The sequence below is a fragment of the Larimichthys crocea genome, chromosome VII (genome assembly GCF_000972845.2).
Source record: "Larimichthys crocea isolate SSNF chromosome VII, L_crocea_2.0, whole genome shotgun sequence".
NCBI lineage: Eukaryota > Metazoa > Chordata > Actinopteri > Sciaenidae > Larimichthys > Larimichthys crocea.
In genome coordinates this window covers 14617857-14639251 of record NC_040017.1, presented here as the reverse complement: position 1 = coordinate 14639251, position 21395 = coordinate 14617857, and the positions used below count along the sequence as shown (strand labels likewise).

General features: G+C 39.1%; 1 protein-coding gene across 3 annotated transcripts in view; it reads left to right on the top strand.

The window, feature by feature from the left end:
• The window catches only part of LOC104922878 (cGMP-inhibited 3',5'-cyclic phosphodiesterase A), a 50308-nt gene that overhangs the window by 18682 nt on the left and 10231 nt on the right, over positions 1-21395 (top strand). Inside the window, exons 2-13 of one of the 3 annotated variants that reach the window (XM_019272496.2) lie at positions 5867-5917; positions 12865-13110; positions 16726-16871; positions 16953-17047; positions 17295-17538; positions 17760-17836; positions 18142-18338; positions 18550-18687; positions 18981-19092; positions 19673-19780; positions 20519-20718; positions 21148-21351. In XM_019272496.2, coding sequence (XP_019128041.2) covers positions 5867-5917; positions 12865-13110; positions 16726-16871; positions 16953-17047; positions 17295-17538; positions 17760-17836; positions 18142-18338; positions 18550-18687; positions 18981-19092; positions 19673-19780; positions 20519-20718; positions 21148-21351 — 1818 coding nt within the window. Of the gene's footprint in view, positions 1-5866; positions 5918-8076; positions 8138-12864; positions 13111-16725; positions 16872-16952; positions 17048-17294; positions 17539-17759; positions 17837-18141; positions 18339-18549; positions 18688-18980; positions 19093-19672; positions 19781-20518; positions 20719-21147; positions 21352-21395 lie in introns of those variants that run through there. The other 2 variants (XM_019272498.2, XM_019272497.2) reach the window with 2 other exon arrangements.

The following is a 21395-nucleotide window of genomic DNA, read 5'->3' as shown; positions in this document are numbered from 1 at the left end:
TAAGTATAAATTTAAAGAGGCATGCATGCATTTACTTGACAGTACATGCTAAGGCTTAGTCATGCAACTCCGCTGTGAGACACACGTGTACACACGCATACTTGCCTGAGGCTATGTTGACGGCTGCCGTCAGCACAATTCATTCACAGGGGACAAAAAATGGGAGACATACAAATGAAATGATGAAAACAATTTTTTACAATTCAAACCCTGAAAATGTATATATATTTATACTATATACATCAGCACTAACTCATTTTTTATTTTAGCACATTTACTATACGTGTGACATTGAGAGACAGGTTTTTAAAAGCTGTCTTTTGCCTACTTTTACTTAGCTACACTAAACAAGCATCTTACTGTGACAATGCAGTAAATTTAGGAGACAAACAACAAAACAATTTATCATGAAGATTTCTAATTATATGTAACATTTTAACCTTGCTATTGTTTGCTATCGTCCAGTCATCCCAGTTGTAACTTTAAGTGTATAAGTGACAAGTATGCAGTTCTCACATCTGTGTTGCATCTACTACGATAAGTGGAAAGAGTTATGGTTAGGATCATTGTGTGCCTTAGTAATTACATTCTCAAACATATACTATACAAAGAACAGGAAAGCTGTTGAGCAATAAAAGACAGTTTATGCTTGCGTCTTGCATCGTACAAACTACACAGTAGTTATTTCTTACCTGTAAACCTGAATTTTTAAGGTGAAATATAATGAGTACAAAAGTTTTTCTAATCTAAAAATGTTTTTAGCCATGTAATGTTTAGCAGCATGGAGGGATGGCAATGTTACATAAGTGAGCCATTTTGTCCAGATTTAAATATGTCAACAATTTGATGGATTATAATCACAATAACAATTTATACAGACATTCATGGAGGCCAGAGGACTGACATTTGTATTTGTGATTTTTACTGAAATGTCTTGACAACTATTGGATTATTGTTATTATTGGACTATTGGATTGATTGTTGTTACATTTTGGACAGACATTTATTTCATTTGTGTTGCTTCTCTTCTCTGTCTATAGCTAATAGCTGATATTGTGACCATGGTAAACTGTGTGCATGCTAAACATGAGCATATAAGCATGTTTGCATTTAGCTCACGTAGTACACATAGCATCACATAGCTGCAAACATGGCCGCTGACCCCTGTATTCAGAAAGAGTTCACGTTTAGCATCGAATTCTCAGATCGTGCTTAGTCTTAAATTGCTGTATCATTGGGCTCAGATGTACAGCTCTGATGGATGTGCCAGTTGGCCCCTCACACAGACACACAAACACTTGCTTTGACGGAGTGACGTTAGCGTATAATGAGATCAATAAGCAATCGCTGCTGTGGTCTGGTTTCACAGTGCATTGACAGGACCCCTGATACGCTGATTGGGAACAATTAGCATCAGTGAGCAGCGCTAACATGGTTTTAAGCGATGACGGTGATGAGTGCATGTCTTAATTCACGCGTGTGGTTGTGTGGGTGGGTGAGTCATCATCATCATCCAGCCCAGGAGTCCCAGGAGTCTCTCTCTCCCTCTCTCTTTGTCTCTGTCTCTCTCTCTCTCACACACACATACACACACTTATAAACACACACAGGCAAGCCATGCATACACAGGCAACTTTGCCAAATCCATTTGGCAAGCTTGCCGTGTTGAGTGGGTAAACTGTGATTCCTGGGGTCACTATGAACCAGTTTGTATAGGAAACATTAAGTGCTGTACTACCAGTGAAGCTGGTGAGGATTACAACAAAATTAGGCAGCAGCAATGACACATCAGTAACGAGAAGTCTGAGGAGTGACGTGCTGCAACCGAAAGCATCTATTGAGCGTGACGGTTTAAGATGATATGAAATGATCATCTAACCTTTATAGTAGAGATGCACAATACTCCTATACTATCGTATTATTGATTTAGAATTTGATTATATCATGCTATCATTTTAATAAAAATTATAATGAAAAACATTTTGGCTTACAACATAATGCAACAGTGGAACACGGCTCACTGCATCAGTTAGATTTGTTGTATTTATCTGCGCCACATTGCCTCAGCTGTTGTGGTAATCAAATACTGGTTATTTCAATTACATACTCTATATTTATTATATCAATCACTTGCATCTGTCAAGGTTAAACCGAATAGGAGCATTTTTTTTTCAGCCTTCTGCAAATATCATAACCATAAAGAGGTGAGATAAGATAAAACAGTAATGAGGTAATGATTCATTAAATGCTCCTTTTTGTATCCCTCATTGTTTTCACCTCACTTCTTCACATTGTACAGTAAGGTAATGTAATAATAAGGGAATTATTAAAATTTGGATTTGTGATCATCACTCTCTTTCCCTCTCCTCCTCCACCTCTCGCTCTCTCTCCAATAAGAACAGTTGCTGGCCAGTAGGGGTTTTGGTCTGGCTTGCTGGGTTCTTCGGGACTCGAGTGTCTGAGTCGTGACAAACAGAGAGCATGTGTGTGTTAATGTGTCTATCGGTGCACGCGTGCACACTCATTTGTGCTCATGCCTCTGTGTGGGGGTGTGTATGTATAAAGATAGACCTTGTGTCCCTTACATTGCTTTGTCACAGTACATCATAACATGCATAGTCACACACACATACACACTGCTCTTATTTTAAATAAGAAACCAGGGTTAAGGACAGTCACATTGTGCCTTTCAGAACAACATCTACAACTCATCTACAATCCCAAATGGTTTCACATTGACAGAGTGGATTTCATGTAAAGTGCTTAAAGAGCAGTTTGAGGGAAAAATGGGTGGATGTCAAAGTACACACATCGTATTTCCATGTTGTACTTGTGGTGGATTTAAGTAGTAATTTTTATAACGCAAAACAAGGATGTTTTCTTAAAGCCTAGGGGACTGCCGAATATTATTTTCTTTTTATTTTTAGCTTTCACACAGTTTTTTATTTTTATTTTATTTTAAAAAAAAGAAGCGGGTCACAACATCTGAAACGCTAGGATTCTGGTTTTGAATGGTGTCTGTCTTGTTATAATAATGAGATTGTTGAAGGACATACAGCACTAGACATCATTTAGCAGTAGATTACCACAACTCATACGAGACATAATACACTGCAGGCTTTTGTGTATAGTTACATTATACTTTAATAGGGAGAAGTTGATAAGTAATCTTTCTCTAGGTCAAGCTAATACAACTGAACATTTGGTTTGTAGTACGACCAAGTTTGGATCACTGCACTGTCTGCGTAGAGTCGTAGTGTTTTTGCATGTTTTAAATTTCAAATAGATGCAAGTCAGGTGAAACTAAAGGTAACAAAGACTGTTGGCTTATGTGCAGTGACCTATGTGTGCAGTCCTGCTCTCTGTCCAGTGCGTGTTGGGATTATATATTTATATATATATATATATATATATATAAATAGACCAACAGCACAATTATATAAAAACAGGATTGTTTTTAAATGTTTTCTAATGTTTTTTTAGATCCAAACTTTATGTTCTTGTTAAATATATGAATTAAACACAAAAGGAGGATTGTCCCTGTGAACAGATTTAAGTCCTGCACACCACAAAAACACCCTTGAGACCAGCAGTGTTCATGTAAACAAAAAGAGCTCCCCCTGCAGTGTGCAGCACGTGCATGCATGCGTGAACCGTCGAAGCCGTTATATAATATTGTGTACATCCCAACATACACTGCTTGTGAAAATGACCCATCTTTTTCTGATATGAAGCTATGCTTATATTTGCACGAGTGAAATTAGTAGCAGTCTGCTTAAGACTGAGTGATGGAGCTGTCAAAGATTATGTGGCTCGGAAGTGCATTAGGGCTCTGTGATTTCCCAGCATCTTATAGACTTGACATGAGAAGTGTATTTGAGCCGTAATGGAGGCCGTCAAGGGACAGCAGAGCACAAAGGAGGATTTAAGGGCTGATAGAAGTTGAAGTGTGTGTAGATTGTGATAGAGAGAAAGGGGACCTGTTCGGTTTTCTCAAGTCTGATTCCTGCCATGGTGCAGGACTGTAATTGTCTCATTGGTTTAATATTGCACATTTTTTACTAGCCTGACTCCTAAACAAATGTCGAAAAGAAGGGTACACACACTACTTCTAGTATACATACAGTATTTTACATGATGGAGTTGATGTGATTCTGTATTGCAATGCTTTTATTCTTCCAAACAACCTCCTTCCAATCCCGAGGGACTCATATAAAACATGAATCTGCAGTATTAGGCAGATTATCTCATCTGCCATTCAAGATGCAACGTCATCTCCAGCGGATGACAGTTGCACTGTCAGGTCAACTCATTTAATGCCATTTTATATATCAGCCTACGAACTATGACAGCTAGGGCAGTCTACAGACGCAACACACACTCACAGACCCGCACACTAGGAATGGGAACAATATATTTAACATTATATAATAATTATTATTAATAATTAAATATCTGTTATTAAAAGTAACCATTTCATTTTGCACCAGAAACATTCGGCACATTGACCGCATGCAGTCAGCTAAATTAATTATGTGGTAAAGTTACATTTAAACATCAAAGTAGACAAGTTAAGACTTCATATGATGCCATTAAGACTTCTGTTAATAAAAGTTCACGAAAATTAAGAGAGGGGGTATCATCATTATTCATGAAGGTTAGCATGACAGACTACCAGGAACATGTTTTCAACATAAAGAAAAGATCTAACTAATTACTGATAACTTGATCCGCATTTATCATACTATAACAGTGTATAGTTTGTCTGGTTCAGCAGTTGTTAAATGTTCTTTTCACCGACAACAATACTTGCACTGGCTTTGTTATTTAGTTGCAGTTTTAAATCTAGAGCCGTAACAAGGTCACATGATGGGGATTATTGTGTCAACCCTTGTTCTTACAGGACCTGTAAAACAGGGAGCAAAAGAAATATTGAATGCAGTGTCTTTTGAAGCGGCGTTGTAATAATTCTAATGCATAAATGAACAAATTTTATCTGAACTAATTTTATCTGTCTGTCACAGCCGTGGGTGGGACTGAAAAGTGTCCAACCGAGATGCTGCAGCTTCCAAATTAACCTCTGCTGTCAGATATGATTACGAGTGGGAAGTGCATATAATAAATAATCAAGGTGCAAAATGCTCATCTTGCTTCACCACAGCAATTGTTAGTTGGGAGCTTCCCATTTTTGGCTCTTTTTCACGGCAGCTGTTAGTAACATCAAATGTAGGTCAGAGGAGCTCATGCCATGATTTCTTCATTGTAAAAACATCCAAAATTGAAACAGTAGTTCTCTACTAACAAATGACCCCACATTTATTGTGGGAAATACCCTTGCTGGCCATCTTGAAACGATTGATTTCATCTTTGTGAGTCCAGTACAGAGACTGATCTGGGATGTGTTTAGTCTAGCTGAGCAGGAACACTTGAAACAAGAGGAAACGGTTAGACCTTGCTCTGTTAAAGGTAACTTCCAAAAACTTCAAAGCTGTCGTTCTTAAGGAAAGCCACTCGGAAACTCATCGTCCGACTGTGAAATTGAATTACAGTTTTCTCTTATTGAACAAAAATGGAAAATCCTTGCAGCAAAGGGACAGATAGAGGGTGGCAGTGGAGGGGAGCCGTATGTAGATCAGCCCTCCAGCATTAAGGGTGATGTGTTCTTTTCTTCTTCTTCATCAGCAGCAGTGGCTGCTCTTCTTTTATTTTTAGATGGCTTGACAGAGAGAGGGAAAGAGGGAGGAGGAAGTAAAGGAGGGACGGCAGAAGAAGCGAAAATAAATTCTGTCCTTAGATAGTCCTGTATAGTCTCACAGAGTGGACAGGTCTTTGACAGTCGCTTCTGTTTGTATGCTTCTATCTCCAGATTATGTACCAGCCAGAATGGGACTACAAGAGAGCTCTGAGAAGATCTCAGGTCAGTGCAGCCCAGAGGGAAAGGCGAGGAAGGATGTGTGTGTGTCTGGCATGATTTTATCTCAGCTTAGTGTAGTAGAGTAGCACTTAGTGTTACTGTGGGAGGTTTTTAGACAACTCATTTTAATTAGTTTGTGAGTTCACTGTTTGACAAATGTGGCTGAATGCATAAATAGCTGTAAAGATGATTTATGCCACCACATGAGGTTTTTAGTGACCATTGTGAAGGTTCCCACTTCTTCTAACCTTCCTATGTCTTCTACTTTGGTTGTCCAATCTGTATATAAAACTAAATGGGAGTTACGTTTAATGATGTGTAAATGTCACTGCTAATGTTAATGTTGAATGTCACTGCCGGTCTTGAATGTTACCTGAATATATTGATAAGACTGATACGATTTTTTTTAATACGCATTTTAAATGCCATTTTTCTGCCTTCAGCAGCCAGTCACTAAATTTATAATGTCAATCCAAACCTTTTTTTTTTACTTAAATGATATTACCACAAATGACATCATTACATGTCTGGTCAGGAATGGACACTGTTTTTAATCACAACAATAATCTCTTGTCACAATAAGCTCATGGAGTTATTGTGGCTAATGTGTTCATGAACAACTACCTACTTACACATCAAGAAAAATGTTGGAATAATTTTTACCTCAACCTGTTAAATTTAAATCCATCACTTTGGCATTACATTACATTACATACAGTCTACATTATCTAGCGTATGTGGTATTTTTTGCTGGGCTGGTTACTCAAAATGTTACATCATGTGTTACTAGTAGCTTGCCAAGGTTTTTTCAAAAGCAACATTGTTTTGGGTTTTGATGCAGATGACTAGACTAATGAACTATGCTGCATGGAGCAGCAAATGAGAGTTTGTGTTGATTGTCAGAGCTATCAGCAATGCTAGCAACACTTTCACATAACTGGACATCAATGGATTTGACTTTATATTCCCAAACTGTGGGAGTGCTTTCAGCATTATCAAGATTCAGGTTAAGCAGATTTATTCAGAGAGCAAACCCCATGTAAATTACATGATGGACTGATTTTTGACAGAGAAGAAAAGAAAAACAGAATCCAAGATTAGGATTTACTGTCCATAATCTCTGGAAAGCCTTGTGTCTTTTGTGGCTAAAAACTGACACCGCTTGGGTAAAGTTTTTTATTTTTCACCAAGGTCAAAGAAACAGAGTTTTGCTTCGCAGTGATGTTATTTCAATAACATACGGTAATCTTTATCTTGGCTAGTTTTGGCACAGTGATTTTTAGTAAAATTTTTTCTGCTTCCAAAGAATGCAGCAAAAGTTTGAGAACAACTAGTTCAGTGTTGACCTTCCAGCGAGGGGGCCGCTTACCTCTAATACCTTATTTTTTAAATAAATAAATAAAAATTTGAGAAAAGGGTCAGTGATTACATTTTTTCAACTTCACTGGTTTGACTTTTCCCATAAAGGCGTCAAGATTTAAAAAGTCTACATGATCTTTTAAGAGCTTGAAAAGTGTCTTTATGGTATACTTGCCAATATTACATTGGTAGATATTTAAATGATCCATAATTTCCTCCATACTGGACATGCAGCTACTGCTTTAGCCAACAACAAACCTATCCTATCTTAATAGACTTTTAATGAATCAATATGTACCTCAGTTTCCTGATGTAGAAAGCCCTGTTCTGATAATACACATTACTCGCCGCTTGGTTGTCATGCATCACCTGCTATCACAGGAAACACTTGACAAGTAGTGGGCGTACTAAAGCTGTGGCCAACTGAGCCCCGAACAACTATTTTATGGTTCATAGACGAGTCACTTTGATCTTTGTCCCGATGTATCCTAGCAACCAGGTATTTTCAATACAACTGATTTCTGTGTGCTGAGGATCTTCTCATCCCCAAGCCACTGGTGAACATTTGCTATTGGCAGACGCAGAGGCAGGGGCGGGTGAGAGGACAGAGGGAGGTTCACGAGGCAGCAGAGAAGACGAGAGGAGAGTGTGACGAAGTGTTTGTTTGCTACAATTTTGAAATGTCAGTTTTCTTTGGATTGAGAGAGAGAGCATAAAACTGTTGTTTCATATCTATAGGAATCTAGATAGTAAGTAAGATCAGGGTGCTTGTGGTCGTGTTCAAACTGGACACGGAGGATGCAGAGAAGGCACTCAGCGAGTATCATGGGACGCCATCAGGACAATACACATCCTCCTAAACAGGTTCAGTATCTGTTTAATTGGAGTCTCTCCCCTTCAGATTGGGTGTATGCTGTCGTATGTGTGTGCGCACGTGTGTGCAGACAGAAAAAGGAAAGCCATTTAATCAGTAATGATGAGATGGTTTAAATAGGACAACTTGAAGCAATGTCTAAATTAAGCTTCTTGATACAGCCTACTTTTTAGGTCAATTACGCGTGTGAGAGACCGGTGTTCGTAAGCAGCAGAGTGAAGCCACTGTTGAGCGACTCACTGTCACTATTGTTCTTAGGGTACTGTTTGTTGAGCAGCATGTCCTATAAAGGGTTTATGCCTTATCTACAGAATGTGTTCTATATGTGTTCTCTCAACCCAACACCAACATAGTTTCATTACCTTCAACTGAAACTTAACAAACAATTGCATCGATATTTATTGATTTTGTGTGTGTGTGTGTGTTTGCATCAGCTTTGCACATTGCGAATATAAGAAAAAAAGGTAGATTTATTGCAAGATAAAAAGAAATAGTATTCCCTGGTGTTCAAAACATACTTTGCTAGTCATTATTACCAAATCAATAGATACATTTATTAAGGATTAATAGCTTTGCAACCATAAGGCGCTCCTGCTCTGCGATCCTACAACTGCTTGCAGTTCTGCAATTATTCTCCTGTATCCAGAACATGAACTTGGCCTCTGGCTTTGCTTTGTTGGCTATTACTGCTTCAGCATTAATTCTTATGGTTGACAGAGGCGCAAAGGCTTTCCTACATATTTTACACCTTTCTGTATTTTTGGTGTAGCAGTACAAAAACAATGGGCAGCTCCTCACTGTTGTGCTGTATGTACAGTTGTTGTAGATTAGTCTGTAGAGGAGCTCAGCTGGCTTGGTAGCCGTCCTCTTTTTCACTTGAGTGGCCATGGCCTGCCTGTGGACTCAGCTCTACTCTTTCTCTGCGTCCATCACTTCCTTTCTCTCGCTCTATATCTCTTTTTCTCTTTATCTCTCCCTCTCTCTCTGCTCTCACCATCTGCCTTTATGCCTGATCTGCCTGCATATCCTTTGCCTGTCTCTCAGGAGATAGGCTGGGGGATGGGGTTAGAAAAAGGGAAATAGCTGATTTGAGAGGAAGAAATGTTAGAGATATTGGAAACTGGAGAAAAAATAATTCCAAGAAAGAGTCAATGTCATTCTCTTTTTTCTTTGGAGCCAGTGTCTGCAGTGAAAATTTGGTTTGGTATGTTTGTGATCTTACTTGTGTAGAGTTAGCTTCGAACTTGGATTTGGTGAGGGTCTTAACATGGTAATAACAAACATCTGAGCTTGAAAGAAATGGTCTCGTAGTGTGTGCGGTTCAGGCATGATAACCAAAATCAAAACACAGTATTTTTAATGTGTCAGCCAATAAATTCTGAGTCAGGTTACCTGTTTTTTTTGTGCATGAGTGGATTTTTTTATTCAAGTTTCTTCCACTTGGCTGCCTTTTAAATAATCAAATATTGAGGTCATTTGAAACAGAAAAATTAAGGGGGTTTCCAGTGAAGGATTTCACTGTACTGTCTTACTTATTTCTTAGATTTCTTATTTCTTTCTTAGTTTTTGTTGGTGCTGACTGACTCAGTGTCACAGTAATTTCATATAAAATATGTACTGTATCCATCTAAACGCCCAGCCCAACTCTGAATGGATATTAGTTTACCTTTAACATTGTTGACGTTACGTGGCTTCACTTTTGATCCAAATCAGTGCTCTATTCTTAGATCCATGATGTACACAGATCGTGTTTTACTAATCTGTGTCCATCATCATAGACTAGTGTTTAATATTGTCTTCTGTTACAGTGCAGATGACCCATCTTTCTATGTGCAGCATGCACTGTATAACCCTGAAAGCCTGACAGCCTGATCCCAAGAGGCAATTCTGGTACATGCATGTCTGTGTGTGTGTGTGTGTGTGTGTGTGTGTGTGTGTGTGTGTCTCCGCTGTTGATTTACTCATTGACCATCGCTCCCCCTGCTGTCTCCTGTGGGCCTTTATGCTGGGAGGAATCGATAACCTTCTCCGTCGCCTTGCCTCTCCACTTTGTTTCTACCAGAATGCCGCTCTGTAGCACTCACCTCAAATGCTTATGCATGTCGCTCTGAATAGACTTGCAAATGCACACAAATGCTTTTTTTATTTTTTTAATGGTAAAATATCTGAATTTTGACAAAGAAAAGAGCAATAAAAACAGCTGCAACGCACACCGAGACTCACACACACACATTCAAGCTGCCTTTATCTCACTCTCTCCCTGACATTAGCTGAACAGTCCATTACTGCCAGGTAATGGGTGAATGTCACAATAGCAGGATGTCATAAAGCTCTGGAGTGGTCTAATGGGTTTTGTTCAGGTTGAGGTGACACATGCACACCCGAACAGGCACACATACAGACACGCGCTCTTCCAGGAAACTTATCTTCCTATGTGCTTGATGCATTTACTCATCACATCACAGCCCTGAGCTCTGACATGTTTGAAGAGCTAATACAATCTGTTTAAGGAAGCAGATTACGAGAATCATCTGTCACTTTGTTGAAATTCAAAGGGGGTGACGATGCTGGTGTTACCTTTTTGTTACCTTGCTTTAATCCACCAAACATTATTCGTTTTTTCAACCGAAGATTAAGCTCTACTGCGGGCAAATATCTGTATGTATGTGAGCTAGAGAAACAGTGATAGCTGTAGTTAACTGAGGCAGATGGGAGAGTGAAGGGAGTGATCACATGATGTGTTGGCACAGTGCAGGGAAAGATGCTGGAGGAGAAAACAAGAAAACATCAGGGCCAGTTTGTCTTCATTCACTAAATCCACATCCTCTTATTTCCATTTTAGAACTTTATTTATTTTACATTTGCAGCACTTTATTTGTGGTTGCTTTCCTATCAGTGATATCTATTTTATCAGCTCAGCGCAGACTGTTATCCAATTAATGGTGGCTAAAATACTGAGCCAAGTTTAGCAACAACTCATCATTCGGCTACATGGTTTTATTCTTTGACATACCCTTCCTCATTACATCTGATATTTCATAGATAAACACATTTTTCCAAATGTATCTTTGCTATGAAAATGTTTTACCCTCACATACCCATTGCTTCTTACTATCTGAAACTTAAGGAGTGAACATCCCGATTGTTAAGCTGAGTAACTGAGTAAAACCGTGCTAGTACTGAAGTACTGAAAGCTGGCACAGAAGATGTGGTCATGTTTAAAAAGTTGTTTACTTATTTTCTGATCAGATTTAAATCAGTAGGTGAGACTATTTTACTGAGGCAAAGTGCTAGTTGAGACAATATTTAAGATTTCTTTTCTTCTTTTCTTGAATGAAAAAAAAATGGTTTTGCCAAATAATTTATATTCATTTAACTTATATTTCTCAAAGTTAGTTACCAAAATATATAGTTTGATATCTATTGATTGCATTGTTTCAAATACCAACACTTACTGATATTATATCAGCAGTAGTATCCACAAGTAAACAGTGCTGCAAAACAATTAAACAGATTTCCCTTGCTGGTTCAGACAGTTCAAACATGCTTGGCTTTTATGATTGAAATTAGAAATGCCAACATCACAGGCATGAGTGGGAGTCTGAGAGTTTGGCAGGACTATTTTATAACACAGTTCATGTAGGGTTCATTGGAGAGCCACAGCTCAGCTGACTCTTACAAAGTTACTTCAACTATAACTATAACTATACTCTCATTAGTGAACAGTCCTTGTTGCTTCTGTCTCCCCTATTTAACCACATTATGTCTGTTCTATATATGTTTTAGCATTTCTACAGAGGTTGCTACAGAAATGTGTAAAATTATTATTATTTTTTTATAAATATATTTCTGTTGTCACATGAGTTCTCACAAGTCAGTTGTTCCACGTGTGCCTTTTGTGGCTTAAGAAATCTGTGGAGGTTGATGAAAACAAGTTATAACATGTAGGATGTCATTTTTGCAGATACAGTAATATTCAACTCTGTTCCCGGCTTTGTGTGTTTAAATGTATCCATGATATAGCTACATTACTGATAACTGAATGACACATAAGACATCTAATGTAATCTTAATGTAAATATTTATGTCACATATTTATACGGATTGCTAATGCAGTCGTATCTACTGTTCACGTATATACATGCTTGTGTGTGTGTTTGAGGGTGTGAGGACATTGATTATAAGCTTAAGAGGAGCTGATTAGCACATGTTGACATTAACGGTGGAATCCATTACTGAAACCACACATGGCTGACCTTTGACATAGATGAGCCTTTGGGTTTATCGGTCAATACTGTATGTTGAATCAATGGCTGCTACATTTAGGCAGGAGGAGGTGGGATGTGATCGGGTTGTATTATTCTTCATTAGATTAAATGGTAAATGGACTGTACTTATATAGCGCCTTTCTAGTCTTCCGACCACTCAAAACGCTTTACAGTACGTATCTCTTCACCCATTCATTCATACACTGATGGTACAGCCTTTGGGATCAGTTCAGGTCCAGTATCTTGCCCAAGGACACTTCAACATGCAGACTGAATCGGGGATCGACCCGCTCTACCTCCGAGCCACAGCCGCACATTATTGTAGGATGTCTGTCAATGATGTTTTTGATGACTAGGATTTGTGTTGACCCAAGCTGCAGATACACCATAAAGCATCTATATCTCACTCTCTGTCGCTTCCTTTCCTTTCTTCTTTTCTCCCTCTCCAGTCTTCGGGCACCAGCATGGTAGTGGATATCGCGGTGATGGGTGAGGCCCACGGTTTGATCTCAGACCTGCTGGCAGACCCCTCGCTGCCCCCTAACACCTGCAGCTCTCTGAAGGCCGTCAGCAACCTCCTCAGCACCCAGATCAACCTCCAGCCGCTCCATCGGCCTCGCGTCCCTGCAGACCCACACACTTGCTCTGACTCTGAGGAGGGGCCTGAAAAAGCAGAGAGACTGGCCATCCCAAAGGTAAATGTGTGTCTTGGCTAAAATAATGTGTTTAGTTCATTCTTGTGTCTTTGGTTTGGTATGTGAGATAATGTCCGGCGGCTGAACTACAGTTGACCAGGATGTAAAATAAATCAATGCAACAAAATCAGACAATATCAGCTTTGTTTATTCTATGCATTTTCTGCTGTCAAATCATGGAGCCTACATAACCCATAATGCAATCATACAACCTGTTGAATGAGTTCTTTTGAAAATTCAGGTATGTGATGCCAGTAGAGGCTAATGTAGCCTCGAGCAACTACACTCAACGGCTGTTGTTTTTACATTAAAAAACTGGCAGCAGTGGTTGTCAGAATTTTTCCGTAATAAATACAGTATAACTTTATCTAATATTATGATAAAAGAATGTTGGTACTGTTGATTTCACATTTAAGGTTGGTGTTTTATACCATATTGTAGATTTTATGGTGAAAACCTGCCAAACCATGACAGTAAAAGACCGTAAAATATGCCATTAAATATTTTAAAACCTTTATTTACACAGCGTTTTAAGGTAAATATAGTAGTGTTTTATATTAGAGACTGTTAATTGTACAGTAAAACACATTAATGACATATTTTATAATATTTAATGACAGTAAATGATAAAATATGTCATTAAATATTATAATAATAATGTTTTACTGTACAGTTGTCTTTTACTGTCATGGTTTGGCAATTTCTCACCGTAAAATCTACAGAAATTGTTGCAGTGTAGCCTCAAGTAGAGATGTGGAGTGTGCCTGGAAAGCTCACTTCTTTCTAACTCCACACCCCCAGAATTTTTTAATTTTCAAACCTGTAGCATTCAGACCTGACCACAGTATTCATCAGACTTTGCACAGCTCATTCTGGAGCCACATAAGGCTTTATACAACTTTTACATCATCAATAGTACTACCAAGACCTGTAAACAGACTGATTAAAATCAGTGGAGCTCTCCTTTAAACTCAAAGAATGTTCTCTATTAGGACGTAAATATAATCAGCAATGGAAAATAACTGTACTGATATGTGTATATTGTAATATGTTTGCGCTTACACACACAGACAAACATGTACGGCCAGGTGTACCTCTCCCTGCACACCCCACCTTCATTTCATTTCCTCCATCACTGCTGGTGTAGTGTGGGTCTCTAATGTAGCTAACAATGACGCACAGGCTTCCAGAGGGCTTTTTAATGTTTTACAAGGCCAGTGCTTCAAAATGTATGCAGGCACTTAAGGCGGCAAGGAAACTAAATAAAGCGTGTGATGCAATGCAGGATAGCCTACCAGGAAAGTGACAAGCAGCTTTAACACTGCCTGAGTGCACTCAAATGCCTGAGCCATGTACTGAAACTCAATGAGATGCTGCCTCGTTTGTGAGTCTGCATGTGGCGAGGGGTTAAAGTTGGTGATTCAGCTCACTTGTGCTGCCCAGAAATAGCCGAAATGTTAGTGACTGGGGTGCATTTCTTACTCAGGTTTTGACTTTTGCCTAATAGGAAACACTTCTTCATTTCTTCTAAGGAACAGTTTGGCTTTCATTTGTCTTTCTCCAACTCCAGAAGTTCAGGCCATTTGTCAAGTTTCTAACAGCTTCCAAACATGGAACCACCTTCTGGTGCACAGATTCATCTTAATAATACTTCATATTACAGCCACACATTTTCCAAAGCTTACCAAAGTGTTTTCGGATAAAGTAACAGAGACTTATTGTAAAACGTGTTAAAGATAACACACAGCAATCTATCACAGCCAACATCATGTCTACTCATATTTTCGTCAGCTACATAAAGTTGCATAATAATGCAGTGCAGATGTTTCAGCTCTGCACTTTAAAATGCATTACCCCACAATAATAAAATTCATAACAGCCAAAGCAGACGTGATGTTCACAGTGATTGATTACCACCAAGTGTATGGTTTGTTTTATCCTTTCTCTCCTCCTCTGTCATTCACACACTATTAGATGCCTTTGATTAGCTTTCTTTCACTGTAGGAGAGAAGTATAACACTGTGAGATCATGTTTGTGTGTGTGTGTGCGTTTATATGCCTAAGAAATGAACAGACAGAAAGGGATGGACATGATTTTCTTGAGTCTGTGTGAAAGTTGATCCTCTGCTGCCCTCTATATTCCACTGTGTGTGTGTGAGAGAGAGAAAGAGAGAGGCTTTTAGAAGAAAAAAAAATACACCATCTGTACAAAAACACAAACTGACAAATAACTGATTTTAGCTCATGGCTTTACAGCAAAATTTACAACACTGGATAGATTAATACCACAGGGGAAACAAGCATGACTCCCTTCTACTTACCATTCTGTCTGCCATATGCTTTAAGAGAAAAAACAGGACATGGTTGGGAGAACAAATTTGGCATCCTTCTGGTTTGATGTCTTTACTTTTTTGATGGATCAGAAAAGGAGGCACAACATTTGTTCTGTAGAAAAATATACCTCTGTTTATTAGTTAAAACTTGTGCTTTAAGCTGAAACATTGCAATTTAACTACTGAATAGAGTGCTGTGTGTTTCTCCACAGAGCCAGTGTCCTACTGTGTCTGATGTTCTCTTGTGTTGGCAGCACTGTCTTTCTTTTTCTCTGTGTAAACTGTATGACGTTTTTCTTTTTTTTTTATGGTCATGGAGTAGATGTGATTTCAGCTTTTTGCCGACGTTTCCTGTTAGAATTTGAATTATTGTGATGCAATATGTTTAGAAGATAAGACTGCAACATCAAATACTTCAAATACAGAGGTGGAATAAATAATAGTGTAGTCATATTGACAATATTTACTTTATGAATACAAATATTATGACATTTTTGGAATTTAAAAAAATTCTGCCAAATCTCCTATTGGGACACAACATCATGATATTTATGAATTATAAAAAAGTGAAGGATTATTGAGAGTTCTAATGATGCAAAAAATCTGTATGAGATCATATAATGTGCATATTGTTAAAAATGATTGTAGATTTTGAAGTTGTTAAGTGGAAAGGGGTTTTCCAGAAACTTTCCATGGGAATTATGTAAATAATTATAGGCAACATAATTAATTATATTATATAATAATGCACATTGAATGCCCTTATAAAGATTTATGGGAATTTACTGAAAATTGGGGGTAATTAATTGGGGATAAGCTAGCATCATGATAAGATAAAATATATTTTCCCCAACTATATTTAAGTTCCCTGTTAAGCGCCAACCTTCAATTTTGTAAATTCACGGTTTATTCCCGTTTATTCCCATAAATTATTATTAATTCCCATAAATTCCTGTTTATTCCCATGGAAAGTTTTCAACCTTGAAAATTCACGAAATTTTGCAATCCAAGTGCTTAGATATGTATGTAAAGAGTATGTTCATAATTAGTTGGACATCTAGAAAAATACAGTACTACTAACACTTTTCATACATTACAAATGCATATCTTTGTAGTTTCTGAGAAAGTGTCTGATAAGATGCAGCTATTAGTAGCATTTCATTGAAAATCCCCTGAGATTCTCTCCAGTGCCTAAGTACACTGATGGCGTCCTACTTTCTTCATGTGCCCCTGTGAAGCTTCTGTGAGTGTGTAAACATGTGTTCATTTATCTGCATCACAGCGTCTAAGACGGAGTCTGCCCCCAGGATTGCTCAGAAGAATCTCGTCAACATGGACGACGACCACCTCAGCTACAGGGCTGCCTACCATCGAGCCCGGGCCCGTACGCAGAGACCGCTCAGCCAGCATCAAACACACCACAGACAGGTAATCCTCACTCACTGCAGTCAAGAGGATACATTTGAACAGAACTGGTTATTTATCTGACGGTTTTCCTACATCCTACAGCAACTCTGTGATGATGACCATCTCAAAGAGTCGCTCCATGTCTGCCTCCTGTGCTGTCTCCAACCACCTCTACGGCAAACCACTGGGAAGACCAGGTGTGTGTATGTATAAATCTTCTTAGCACACTGTGTAAAAGTTGGGTCTGTTGAGTAAGTAATGTGGATAAAAAGCTTTTTGCTTACACAATAGTTGCAGGTTCAAGTTTCACATTTGTCAAATTTAGAATTTCCCAGTGGCTCATATAAGAAAACTGAATGACTACTTGAAATAAGAAGATAATAATAATAAGAGCAAATTATGCGAAGATTGAAACATTAGAGTCAGTATTGCTTTCTTTTTCAGGTTTCCCTCTCACCAACGTGTCACCTCTGGGCTCTCCGTGCCCGTCTCCTACCGTCCAGGGCACTCCTGTCTCTAGCCCCACTACAAAGACATGTTCAGTGCAGCTTCCTGAGCCGGCTGGGCCCCTAACAGAGCGGACCCCTGGCTCTGTGGCCACCAAGACCCACCACAGAGCCTTAACTCACAGCCAGAGCGCCCCAAGCTCCACCACCCCTCACTGGCGGCCTCCATCGCTCTGCAGCAGGTAGCGTCACATGGAAGATTCCTTCTTCTGATTAGCCATTTCCAAACATTGCACTGAGGCCTCAAAAACATCTCTTGTCTGTTTGTCTGAGGGAAATGAGTCATGTCTTCAGTCTGTGCTGAGAGGACGGGAGCTGCTTCAGTTATCAGATGAGACAGTGATCAGAATGGACTAGCGTGTGCCCTCTGAACATGCCTGTGTTTCTCTGCTTTCTTTCTCAGCTGTGGCAGGCCGTTCAACAATCGACTAAACCATGGGGTAGACTCTGTCGATAAAGAAGACAGAATACCCCATCCAGGTAAACAGAAGAGTATAGCCTGCAAGCAGTTGACAGTATACATATCTATCCAACTGAGCTGGAAAACATGATGCTTCTTGCAGGGAAAATGCTCCTTCCATGAAGTTCAGTAAAAAAAAAAAAGCTTGAAAGAAGGTTGTGTGAAATTAAATGACATTAAAGGAAATCTAAAATGTAACCTGATTGATAAATTTAGACTATGCTTCCAGCTTATTTCCTAGGCTTATAATTTGATTCACTCATGCTGACCTTCTCCACAACTGTCCTCATTGTAACTTCACCACCAACATTTAACGTCTCTCCAGATGAGCGTGCTGTAGCTTCTTCAGACTATGACAGCACCTACGACAGCACCTATGAGACCAACCACAGTGACAGCAGCGACTTTGCACAGAATGAGGAGGAGGCAGAGGGAGGCAAGAAGCCACCTGAAGCAAGGGAAGGTTGCAGGGAGTTTCTGCCAGAGGGCATCGTTCTTCACCCGCTCCTGCCATCACCAGAGGTAGGCAATCAGGCAGGCTCAATTTGATAAAACATCTCTGTCAACTGTTTTTGGTCAAATCCTCATAAAACAATCAGCTCATTCGGACTTTAATAAAACAATGTTTTAAATTCCTTTGCTTAAATGCTGGAAATGAAGCAGTGGTGTAGTCTGATGGAGTTTGTCTGTGTCTTTCTGACCTCATCTCTGTACCCCTCCCTCTAAATGACAGGACAAGCCAGTCTTGGCTGTGGAGCCTCTGGTGATGGCGGGGCTAGAGCCTCTGATGAGTCAACTCAACAACTGGAACTTTCCCATTTTCAGTCTGGTGGAGAAGACCCACAGCAAGACAGGCTGCATCCTCAGTCAGGTAGAAAGGAAACATTGAAACCCATATTACATTTATTTAATGAAAACACATCAATACTGATTTAATTAAAAGGAACTCATATTGATGGAAAATGTTCACATGTATATGAAAATGTTCATATGTAATTAGCAGCTTAATTTGTGACGCAACAGCAGCACTAGAAAATTAAATGGACAAAATGTAATCAGTTCCAAAGACTATTGTGTATGTTTGTTATCAGGCATGCATTAAAATCTAAACCTCTAGAGATGAGATACGATTCACAGTATGTTTTCTTTGTGTTAACGTCCCAGGTTTCCTATAGGCTCTTTGAGGACACGGGTCTATTTGAGACCTTCAGAATTCCCGCACAAGAGTTCATGAATTACTTCCACGCTCTGGAAAACGGATACAGGGTCATCCCTTGTGAGTAGATCTCTTGTTTTTTTTTATCAAATTGTCGATATTGTGCATTACCTTTATCTGCCACAAGGTGGATGTATTGCTTTGTCAGTGAAATAAAGCCCCACTAAAATGCTTTTGACTTTCTGCTTCATTTGGGTCATGTTGCTCACAGCTGGCAGAAATATCAAGCTCCCTGTTGGTTAAATGTCCTTTAATTATCTAATTAACTACAATTTGAATGTCAGTTCATGTTGAGACTGAAGATGTGGTTGACAGGTAGCATGAGCTGACTATGAAGACTTGACAAAGCTACATGAGTCACACTAGTTTTGTTAAAATGCCTTAACGTTGATATGATGCCAGAAATACAGAAGTACAACACTGATCTACATCAGATGAGATAACAATTAAAAACAGCCTCTTGTCCTTTACATCTACTGTGTCATGTCAACTTGTAATTTTCTTCTAAAATACATCTATTTAAAAGGCAGAAAACCAAAACTCACAGTTTTTACAGATTACATTACAGGCTTTATTAACCACAGAGGTCTGACTGCCCTCCACTGTTGTGAATTTGCATTTTTCTTTTTAATCTCCTTAGATCACAACCGGATCCATGCCACTGATGTTTTGCATGCTGTGTGGTATCTCACCACTCAGCCTGTGCCAGGCCTGCCCATCCTGCTGACTGAGAATGGGATACACACTGGTGAGGACTTTTAATGTATGCAGTAGTTCCTTAAGAATAACCTGCAAAAATTTCAGTCATTTTTGTTTGTTTTTATTCTTAGACATCGGTTTGTTTGATTGATGTAATGGATGTGTTAATCACAGTTCTCTGTCACTGTTAAACACGTCCACCCACAGTTCACCCCTGTGGCTCTAGGGTTAAGAAGTCAACCGTGAATTAATGTCCTTGGTTCAAATCCAGCCTGGAACCCTCGCTGCGTTGCTTCGTTCTCTCACTCTTTTCCTGTCACCCTTCTCTACTATCTAACATAGGCATAAATGCTGCAAATTATATTTCTTTAAAAAAAAGTGTCCTTTTAAAGTGTGTATAATTGTGTTAAATATAGTAACAATATGACTCAAGTAACAAGTAACAAGCATGACATACTTCATGTTGTATGGTTGGATTGGTGTAGAAACTTTGTCAAACAAATTTGATTTTAATTGATCCCATCAACATTTAATTTAAAACTTCTGTTTACGACTGGCCCCACAAGACTAGTAGCACATCACTTCTTCCATGTTTACTATCATTTATGTTCATTTGCAATGTCACAGGTTTAGTGTGACAGCACACCAACGCTGAAAGTTTTCGTCTAGAATAAACAGTTGAAGAAAAAAAAGAAAGTAAAGTAAAAGAAACAGAAAATGACATGGTTGGCTACGCTTGAGCAAAGAGCACCATCATTGATCTTGGGTCTCTTTTTTTTCCCCATAGACTCTGAGAATGGCATTACGCCTGGTGCCACAGGCTTCCTGCTGTCCAAAATGAACTCTGTGCTGGAGGAAGGCTATGGCTCCCTTGCTGGCCTTATCCCTGCCCTGGAGCTAATGGCCCTGTATGTAGCTGCTGCCATGCACGACTATGACCATCCTGGAAGAACCAACGCCTTTCTAGTAGCTACCAGTGCACCACAGGTAAATAAATGTAGAAGGGGCTGTGGTGATGGATCAACAGAAATGTGACACTGATGGATAATGGAGATCATTTACTGTTTTATAAAAACAAGTGAAGCTCCAGTTGGGATTTCTTGGAATCAAGCCAATCGACTTTTTGTCAGCAAGTCAAAGTAACCTATTGCAATCAGCCAACTCATATGAAATCTATGCATTTGTGTCAATTTAGGTCCGAAATTGAGGAATCTACCCAAAACTGCATCCTGTGTGTTAGCCTGTGTGTTATAGAGCACCAGCTGCTGCGTGAAAATGTCCTATCCATTCTGCTGCAGATAAATTATCTAGTGAATGAAATCAAACTCAGAAATCTGAGACCGAGCTTCAGCTATGCAGCAGATACGCATCAACTTAACCTATACGTTTCTGTGTCCTCTTGGTCTTCCACTGTAGGCTCTTCTATACAATGATCGTTCAGTCTTGGAAAATCACCATGCAGCTTCAGCGTGGAACCTCTTCATGTCTCGACCTGAATATAACTTCCTGGTTAACCTTGAACATGTGGAGTTCAAGCGCTTCCGCTTCCTAGTTATTGAAGCCATCCTGGCCACCGACCTCAAAAAGCACTTTGACTTCTTAGCAGAGTTTAATGCAAAGGTAAACATTGGCATCTGTGGAACATTTTATTTTTGTCACTGGTC